At 38.6% G+C, this 10,315-nt stretch overlaps 1 protein-coding gene across 4 annotated transcripts in view; it reads right to left on the bottom strand.

Annotated features, from left to right (window-relative positions):
- Positions 1 to 3,027: 3,027 nt before the first annotated feature.
- Positions 3,028 to 10,315, bottom strand: part of gabrg2 (gamma-aminobutyric acid type A receptor subunit gamma2) — a 44,870-nt gene continuing 37,582 nt past the window's right edge. The window contains exons 7-10 of one of the 4 annotated variants that reach the window (XM_070917002.1): positions 9,960 to 10,112; positions 7,655 to 7,860; positions 5,985 to 6,008; positions 3,028 to 3,309 (exon numbers count right to left, since the gene is read on the bottom strand). In XM_070917002.1, coding sequence (XP_070773103.1) covers positions 3,028 to 3,309; positions 5,985 to 6,008; positions 7,655 to 7,860; positions 9,960 to 10,112 — 665 coding nt within the window. The remainder of the gene's footprint in view (positions 3,310 to 5,984; positions 6,009 to 7,654; positions 7,861 to 9,959; positions 10,113 to 10,315) is intronic. The other 3 variants (XM_070917003.1, XM_070917005.1, XM_070917004.1) reach the window with 3 other exon arrangements.

The raw sequence follows: 10,315 nt of genomic DNA, 5'->3' as shown, positions 1-10,315 counted from the left end.
TTATCAGTACGATGGGTTTGTAAATAAAGCCAGATACAGTATGTCTTCAAGTTCACCCCGATACAATAATTTGTTTTTATTGGTCCGGTCTACATTTGAACATTTGTCCACATGCTTTTGGTTCTGTTCCATTAAAAAAAACAAAATAAAACAAACAGAAATAAACAAACAGAAAAAGAACAAACAAACAAAAAAACCCAAACAATAAAAATGTCTGAGGGAACATCGGTGTGGCCAACATTGGTTGTATAGCATTTCCTTCCAAGAAAACACTCACTTTCAGCATATGTTTTGTCTTCCACAAAGCAGTAGTGGATTCACAAATAGTTTGATATTCTCTATTGCATGTGTGTCTGTTTGGCACTTGGAGATGTCATCACTCTTTCACACTTTAAACTACTGAACACTGATGATGACCAGTCTACATTGCTATTGACACACTTAAGTCCCTAAAGATGTGAGCGATTGAGTATGTGCACACTGAAGACGGGTTTGGACTACTAAGTGGCAGCTTCGGAACACAACAGGACCACCATTAAATACAAAAGGGTAAGAACTCCAGGAGATATGAGATAATCTGGTAAATGCATATGTTAGTATCATCACTGATGCTTTATTAATGATGGCAAATATCAAGACCAATGAAAACTTGTGGCGGTGGAAAAAGTGGAAATAATTAATAGTTACTTAGACGAGCAAATGTTCTTCTTCTGGTGGCTTGGGAACCGTTTTTTTTTTTGCGTTTTTTTCCCCCCTGAAAATATTCAAAGGTTTACTACTCAGAAGCTGCACAACAGGTAATGTTGCGACTCACTAATTCAACAGGTATAACAGTTTGACAGGCCTTTGTGAGAGTAGTGTACATCGATCACAACATAGAAAACACAAGATAAATAAGCTTAAGCTCCATTGACACATCAAACAAAAATGTATCTTTGATAGAAATGACAGCATTCTGTGTTTCTTCTTAGGGGCTTTATGAACATAAAATACTTTTTTTTCCTCAATAAAATAAATAAATAAATAAATACCATCAATGAATAAATAAATAAATACCCCATTACCCCCAAGTATTCTACATGGTCAGTCCAGCATAATACAATAAGTCTAATATACTGTATGATGATATACTGTAACAATGCTGAAATTACAAAATATATACCCTTTTACAAAATCCCAAGGGCTTGACAAGTGTTTTCTTCCGTTTATAATTTATGTACATAAACAATGTGATTTACACCTATTCTGTGTGAGTTTACAAATCATACTGAAGCACTGTCTCCGTTTGTTGTATACATGGATGGATATCAAAATTGATCTGTAAGGGGCTGTAATTCATGTGCGTTATATGATATCATACACAACATTTACAATTCAGATGCTTTCGCTGTGGTCTCTGCTCTCTTCACGCAACAGTGCGGCATTCAAAGCAAATTTTAATGAAAAAGAAAAGTGAAAGCAAATAAAAATAATTTAAAATTTTCTGCCCAGCCAGTGACTCAATTTCCTCACTTTGTAATCATTTACATTCTCAATGTGGTTCTTCTCAAAGAGACAGGAAGCGAGATGTTTGATAATAAGGCTTACACATCTCGACACAAGCAGATGCTTTTTTTACTTGAATGAAGCTCTTAAGTTTATTTTTTATTACGAATTCATATTTTGTATGTTTTTTCTTTTTTTTTTGTTTGTTTTGTTGCTCATCTTTGAAGGATGAATGAACCCAGTTCTACTGCAGGGATTTTAAAATGCTCTTCAGCTATCTGTATGGACATTGCAAATTAGTTTGAATTCCTCTATTTGAAGGCAAAACTCAACCTCTGGTTACGCAGTTATCACTCTTCTAATGTAAAGGGCAAAAAAATGATTCGTTTTTATTAGAAAACCTGAATTGTTTTAGCAAAGTTTCCCTTGTAAAAGCTTACATAACCAAAATACAACAGCAATGTGTCATTATGTAAATGCTCGCTTTTAACAGCAAATGGAGGAGAGGATGAGAGGTCAGTGTTGTCTATACTGTAAGTTAATGGCTGCGAGGAAAATGATTAAAATGTTTGTCTGGCCTGAAATTCTGGGCTGATCCTCCCACCTGTATGCAAAGATGATTCCTCAACTTAAAAAGATAAACTGGGCACATTTTTGTCATTTAATTTTCCAATTTTCCTAGAAAAAAAAGTATAATTAAATCCTGAATGATAATCAACAGTGCTCATTTTTTTTTAGTTTCCATAGCCAACAATAGAAGACCATAAAACATGTTGATTTTTGGCCTGAAAGGTGCATGCAATAAATGTAAACCACTATGTAATAGTAAAATATATACAGTGTCTGTACAGTTGAGCATTGTCCACAAACAGCATCATCTCTCTCTGACCACACATGAAAAATACAGTGTCTAATTGTGCCAACACTTAATAAATGAACTGAAAATAAATTAGCATCATCAAAATGAATTTAAATGTCACTGTCTAACACAGCGCTATTAAAGTGCTTCAGATTTTGTGTTTTAGTATGTTAAGTGAAAAAAACAGGTGAAATTAAATAATACATTAGTTAATAGTAACATAGTTAATGCCATTTAGATTTTTTTGATAGGTGTTTGCTATGATCTGAATTGCTTTTCATTTGAAATTGTTTACAATGGAAGGAATATATTTAAAGCTTAAAATAAAGCAAATGGTAAAAGTCCCATTGAGAGGAAATTAAAAAATAAAAAAAAATCCAAAATCAAATCATGAAAACAAAAACTAAACGAAGATTCTTGTTAATTGCTCACACAATCAATGCTTTCACAACACATCTACAAACCTCCTCATACCAGTTAAATGTAATGCTACAACATTTGCAGTGTCTGTCAAAGTTAACAAATGAAACGACTGAGATTCAAACTAAGGAATTAAAGGAAATGCTTTGATTCAAATCGGTGGGTGTTTCAGTGGGTCCCCTCCTTCAAAATGTCCCTTTGCTGGCACAGAGCATATGTAGAATGTAATGAACTGTATGATAAGGCTGGATGCACACCCAGGCCTAGAGATAGAGATAGGAGACCCAGTAGACCAGGTTGAAGAGACCAAATGCAGTGGGGAAGAAGATGCGTGCATATGAGTCTATCTTGGCGATGCGGATGTGCAACCTGCCGTGCCGCCAGGCTCCAGAGCGGCAGTCTTCGAAACAGCAGAAGAAGCTGGTGCAGTCCTTCCCGTCCAGACACTCATAACCGTACTCCTCGTCTCGCTCCTGCATGTGCGTGGCGTTGTTCATCTGAATGGCTGTGGCCGAGCGTGGACGGATGTCTACCGTGGGTGTCTGCTTTTAACAGGACAAAATGACACAGTTAGCCATCAGAGCCTCAGAGCACCCTAATCAAGACCTCACTGACATAACAGGGGATCTCATTTGAGTGGCCATTTTCTGTCTCCCACTTAATTTTCTGTCATTAGTCAGCAGAATGTAATTTGCACCTTCAACTTGCCAATGGACCCTTTTTAATGTGAAGAAAATACATATAGACTCATAACTACCACCTGTGGTTGTAATTAGTGAGGCTCATAGTGACAAAGGGTGAGTCCCTGTGGAGCCCAAGATGCAAATTACGCCTTTGGGCTGGGGTATAGCTGGCGGCAATCATAATATTTTTAGTACAGCAGTCCTTATTGCTATATTTAGAAACTATATTAAGCTAGTGCTGGGCAATACCCTTCCATTTTTCATTCTGATTACGCTACTGCCTCTGCACAACATTTAGAAATGCTGTGAAAAAACACTGAAGCAAACAGATGACTGTGTGTCATTTGTTTTAAGCACAGTTTTGTAAATATTTTTATTGCCCCGTGACTCAACAAATTGTCATAATTTGGACCTGTACGGATGTTGTAAGTAATTTTTCTGAAATACATTTATAAGATATGTTGTAACTGGCTTATGATGCATCATAAAGCTAAGCTTAGGGAGGAGCATGTGTTGGCAGATGTGCAGCACACGGCTGAATATTTGTCCAGCCCACTCTTTCTGTCACTAAATGGGTTAAAATAAAGCTCCTTTTCAAACTGTGCTAACCACTGGAGGGCACATGCCTTTCATTTGTGAAGAATCCTAAAATAGGTCAGTGACATCAGTGAGTCTATGGCCCTGTCATTCTAAAGGCAGACAATTAGTATTCAAACAGACCGTTTTCATCAGCTTTTATCTTGAAATACCATGCCACCTTTACACAAATTGGAATTCTGGCTGTTTGGCAGATTAAATGCCCCCCCTCCCCAACTTTGGCAGAAATGGAAGGTTCCATGACCTTGCTGATAAACTAGGGTGTCAAGCTCATCATTTAAAGAAGACACAGTGAGTTGAGCATACTCCAAAGTTCAACTTCTAAGAATTTCACATCACTGCTTTCCCTCAGAAGTGCCAGTATTTGCTGTCATTTAGGTTGTTCTTGATGTTTTGTCTTTACAACATAGGAACAATAATCTATAAATGACTGCACTAGCACTCCCAATATGTTTTACAGCATGTATTTATGCTCTGTTGTGAGAATATGAGATACTTGTTAATATTAATCAGTTCTCCTTTAATTGCAACAAACATCACATTGTTGCCCCCATTGTTATGTATCTACAATAGGCATGCTTGCTGCAAATAAAGTAACATAGGTCATTGCAGTTTTAGTTTGAACATAACATTATCTGCTGTAAGCATGCATCCTCAAACAAGCTTAAAATTCTTAAACTTGATTGAACTGCTCATTCCCTAGAACTTCTCATCTTGCCCAGCACTAGTGCACAAACCTGCTGTCCCTTTGAAAACGATACATAACCACAAACAAAACAACATACGGGTTAGTTTCAGCATTTTTGTCCTTATTAACGGACTGTATGTTGAGTTAATGAGGGGATTAGCAGAACAGGTTATGACTCAGTTCTCAAAGGGGATTGGTTGCACTGGAGGAAGCGCAGTGAAAGCTCAAGCAGAAGGAGCATTAATAGCATCCTGCTGCATGGCCTGGTCAAGCTGGGCTGTGCTGAGTCGGTGTTAGCAAAAAACAAACAAACAAACAAAAAAACAACAAAGAAACAACACAGTGGCATTGGCAACTTTAACTGGCTGAAAGTAGACAACCTCTCAGAGAAGACAAAAGGCGGAAACATTCGGGATCATTACTGGAGGGTCCCTTGGTTATCTGGCTTAAGTTAAATATTTGATGGTAGTGTTTAAATACTGCAGGTGGACTTTTCAGCAGTGCATTTAAACTTATGTCTAGGCTAAAAATCTAACTGATCCAAACTTAAAAATGTTCCTCCTAGTAAAATATTGATGTGGACCTCTATGTGGAAAAGCAGATTATCTTGTCTTGACTTGTGTGTTGGGTTAAATTTAGATCTTTGCTAGCTTCCACCCACCCTGGATGCTTTTTGGGTGTTTAAGGATTAGCATGTGTTAATCTTCTGAATGGACCTCCAACTCTAATTGGACTTAAACACAGTGAAGGGGTTGTCTGTTTCAGTCTGTTAAGGCTCTGCTGACTCTGTAGGAAGCGTCAGGTTGAGAAGCCCAACAAACACACAGGTATAGATTTACTGGCAGGAGAAGGGAAAGAAGAGGAAGCTATTGCAGCGGCTGCTAGTTCACTGTGGTTACAACAACAACAAAGAGTGAAACAGGACAGAGGGAGCCAGAATGAGTCCACAGTGGGCCTGGACTATTACATTCCTCTGGACACGAGATGTGTGGGATGCCTATTTAAATTTTAAAAACTGCATAAGTACGTCTGGCTGGCTGCCTCCGCACTGTGCACTGCAGAGCGCCCCTTTTAAATGTTATCTCTGATACCTATTTAGTAACTGATGAGGAGCACGGTAAGAATGCAGGTAGATAAAGAGGGGACAGAGAGAGGCGTATCTGCTGTAGAACAGACAGAAAAGCAGTGAGGTGCTGGGGGCTCAAAGAGCCAAAATGCAGCAGACACATGCAGTCAGACACAGGCAATATACCTTTGAGGAAAAGAGCCGGAGGAGCTTTTGTCCAGACAGGAAACAAAGAATATGTGGAATTGAAAGAGAGTAACAAAAAAAAACAAAGAATACATGTAAACAGAGAACAAAAAAACATCAATAAAAAGAAAAAAACAAACAGAAACACAAGATAATGTGTGAAAATCAGAAGCACTCTACTGTCTAAATCAAAATGGAAAGAGAAGAAATATACTGTAGAGAGACATACATGTTACGAATAGACACAGGGGGGAGATGCATGGTGGGATATATGTATCTCACATGCTTCTTACGCCAGCATCACCTTAGGAAAAATGTTACAGGTGCAGAACTAGAGAAATCAAGTAAACACGATCCACAAGTTCAAACACTCCCTGTGAGCGTGACATCATTACGTTTTCACATGAAGTTGGAAGCATTTGTCTTACACAGCACTTCATCAAGCGGAAGTGAAATTTAACAAATGTTGTGGTAAAGTATGTCAGTATTCTAAAATAAACAAAAACTGATCATCGGAAATCCTGTATTTTAAGAAGAAGACTTACATCGCGTGGAATAAAAACAGCTTAAAAGTACTTAAAGAAACTTGTGAAGTTGCTTGTTCGTATTTCCTCGATTTCAAATTATTTCCATATTTTTAACAATTCATGAATGTCAAAAGAATTTCAGTCAAAGACCTCCTTTTTCTTGCATACTTCTTGCTTCCCATATCTTGGCAAATCATGCAGAGAACCTAGAAAAATCCCTCTGAGATGGCAAACTGGCATTACACCTTCCACATCATTAGTCATTCATTCGTCCACGGGACATATTAGACCATGTGCAAAACCTTCGTTACAGAGGCTGAAACTAGAGCGCCCCACTTTCGCCCAAGTTCCAGTTCAATCGTGCTGTTCACCCAAGTGCAGTCTACTTTTTTCTACTAAGATTTAATTTAGTCCAATTCCAAAAGAATGCAATGACTGCAAAGATGGATTTCAGTTACCTAAAACCCTTTTAAAAAGTATCGCAACTTGGCTTATTCATTCTAAAAAACACAGACTTTTTCCACTAAGAAGACTTCAAGTGGTAGATTTGAACATGTTTTTTTCAAAAAATTTAATTTTTAGAACCATAAGCCAACTCTAGCTGATTAGAGAGAAGTGCTAGTCTTGCTGTCGAGGGTAAACGTACTGGGCTACGAGAAATCATGGCCCTTCAACTGGGCTGCCGTGATCTCTTGAGGGATTTAAGGCTCACATGAGGCCAATGCTCCTGTCATGTGACATGGGTCTAAATTACAACTGTAACAGATGTGTGGTCGGATTAGGAAAAGGTTTGAGTTGCATGCCTCGTTTATTGAGTAATTTGACGTTGTGGCCCCTGGGAAGATGCTCCCTTAGGGATACAAAGCAGTGTATAGCTTTTTTCTGAGGCTTATGTACTGTAAAAGAGAGGGGGAAGGACAGAGAGTGCGTAGGAAGTACTTGACCTTTCACCTAAATAAAGGATACTCTAAACACTGTAAATATATTACACAAAGACATAGCACATCGTTAAATTGAGCAACTTCTCTTGGTCAAAAACTGTAATCACAAGGAATATATATAAAAAAAAAAACGTTATCCAACAAAAAAACAAACAAAACAAAACTTTCACTAACTTTCAGTTAGTTTTAGAAAGACGCTCACCGGGTTTTTCTTCTTCTTGTCCTTTTTGGCACTTGGCTTCCTGTTGCTGACAAAGTAATGCAGCGTGCCGTACTCTATAAGCGCCGCAAAGACGAAGATGAAGCAGACAGACACAAACAGGTCCATAGCGGTCACATAGGAAACTTTGGGAAGGGATTTCCTGGCAATAGTACTCAGTGTGGTCATGGTCAGCACAGTGGTGATGCCTGGTGATGAGATCGGAGAGAACAGAGAAAATGAGATCTGCTCTAAATCATGAGTTCGATTATATTGTACTTTTTTGCACTGCTGCATAGATCTCAATGTTGTCATTTCATATTCTGCACTCTTATTTCATCTAAAAAACATCTATAATTTAGTTATTATACATTGTAAAAATGATTTCCCTACATCCAGATATTATGCTGCCTGTCTTATCTGTTAACAGTAGCTTGCCATACTGTCCACTGTATTAACAAAAGGCAACACAATGATGGTTAGAATATTAATACAAGCATCGTGCAGTACTGTTCTTATATCAGTCTTGCAGTTGAACATGGTGCGCATGCTGCTCACAGCTTTATTCAGACATTTATTCAGGTGCTTAAAGAAGAATGAATAAAAACGACTGCATGTGTTACTCAGTGTGGTGATTCAAACTCTGAGTGGACATTTTTAAGAATTTTCAGAGATCGTGCACCAATTTTTCACATTTTTCAACCTAGGAACACGTACATATATGACGGCTGTTTAATTGCAAGCGCTTAACAGTTAGATGGCCCAGAGGGACGAGTGAGCAGCTGTTTTACTGTCCCCTTGATCCACATACTTTACTGGTTTACGGTTTAGCTGCCATTGACCACCACACTGACATACTACATTCCTTTATCCACCATCTGGTAACCCTGTCCCCTTTTACTCACGCTGTCTGTCTCTAATGATGATGTAGATGGAGGCGGGGTGATGGCACATGACGAGAAAATGGGTTTATAAGTACACTGATACAACAGATTACCAGCAACAGCATCACAACTCCAAAACACCAACAAACAAGCAACTAACAAGACCGCCTCCTCCTTTTAAATAGACCATGCATGCATAGAGACTTGCCTTGTATATAGGAGGTGATTTATGTCTAAATTTAACGTGGACTGAAAGATGTCAGTCTGCGTCAAGATTAACATTGCAGTATTGTGAGTGAATTGATATATTTCTGGATGGCATTGAAGGATTAAGAATTATGTCATCTGCATTAATCCGCTTCCTAACCACCTGGCTTCCTGTACCTCCCGCATCATCTTTCAAAGGAAATTAAGACATTTGACTCTTGGAACAATTTTAGCACGGAATTAATAGTGATAATATTTCTACTGCAAATCATGTCCGGAGCTGCAGAAGCAGGAGAAAACAAAAACAACCTATTTTTAGAGAGATTAATGATGGACAAAGTAATGACGATAGTGAGGTAGAATGAGGGTTTCTGCCTGCAGGGACTGTTTTACATTCAGATATGCTCACTAATGATCACATCACATGGACTTGAGGTCAGGATTTAGAGTCTTAAGGGGCCGAAAGGAAAGCTGACTAAGGAATATGTATGTAACTGCATCACATGTGAACTTTTGAGGATGGACGCCAAGGGCAAGTTCAGAAGCTGACAAATTTCCTTGAAATCCTCACTTTTTGCCCTCATTTTTCATTCCGTGTCCCTTTATTGCTTTCAGTGAAGAGGCCACCTGCATTATTATTGTGCTGAGGCTGCATCTCTGCATCTCCCCTGCTGTATTGCATAATTAATGTCTCATTAAGGCATGCATGAAAACATATGTGCCGGGATAGGCTCTTCTAATCAAGATGGACTAGATTCCTAAGCAGCTGCCCTGTCTCAGAGGGGAAAAGAGGCGGAGGAAGTTTGGTGAAGGAGAAGACAAAAGTAAAGGAGAGATCGGCAGGAAAGAGGAAGCTTGAGCAGACTGGTTTTCAGTATGAGGTGGAGTGTGACCACCACAGGGTTCTTGATGTGTTTCATAGCAGGGAATAATTAAAGCCAGGGTGGCTAATGAACCTCACTGGTATAACTGCAGCATGTGTGTGTTTGGGCTGGGTGGACTGGTTGTAAAAATGAACTAATATAAAGGCTGTGTCAAGGCTTGATGAGCAGTTACAGAAGAGAGGGTTATGGAGTTGAAAAGAAAAAAAAAAAAGAAAGTAAAACCAATTTCATACAATCACATAAAAATCAAATTCATTCTGCTAACTGACTTTTTTCATTCGCAACAAACGATCAGAAACTTGAGGCAGAAATGACTTTTCTTTTTCTCGTCACCTAATGATGTCCTGGCAGGTACTGCATCCTTGTTGATCCAGAACGAGACCCAGGAGAGGACAACAATCAGGGTGCATGGGATGTATGTCTGAATGGTGAAGTAGCCCATTCTCCTGCTCAGGTCAAAGAAGACGGTTAGCACCACGTAGTCTCCTGGAGAGAGATAAACAACATGAGGAAGAGTGAGGGCATTGTGGAATGTATGATAAAACACAAGGGGTATAAGTTCATATGTGTGGGATAGAATTTACTTTATAACATGAGTGTAAAACTTGCAAAGTGAATAGTCTTGAGTATCGATGTTCACAGTCAATACTAGAAAACAACAACAAGATAATCTAACATGTAGTGGCACT

Source organism: Enoplosus armatus, chromosome 13 (genome assembly GCF_043641665.1).
Source record: "Enoplosus armatus isolate fEnoArm2 chromosome 13, fEnoArm2.hap1, whole genome shotgun sequence".
In the NCBI taxonomy this organism is placed as follows: Eukaryota; Metazoa; Chordata; class Actinopteri; order Centrarchiformes; family Enoplosidae; genus Enoplosus; species Enoplosus armatus.
Note: the sequence above shows the minus strand (reverse complement) of the source record. Positions and strands in the feature narration are given on the sequence as shown.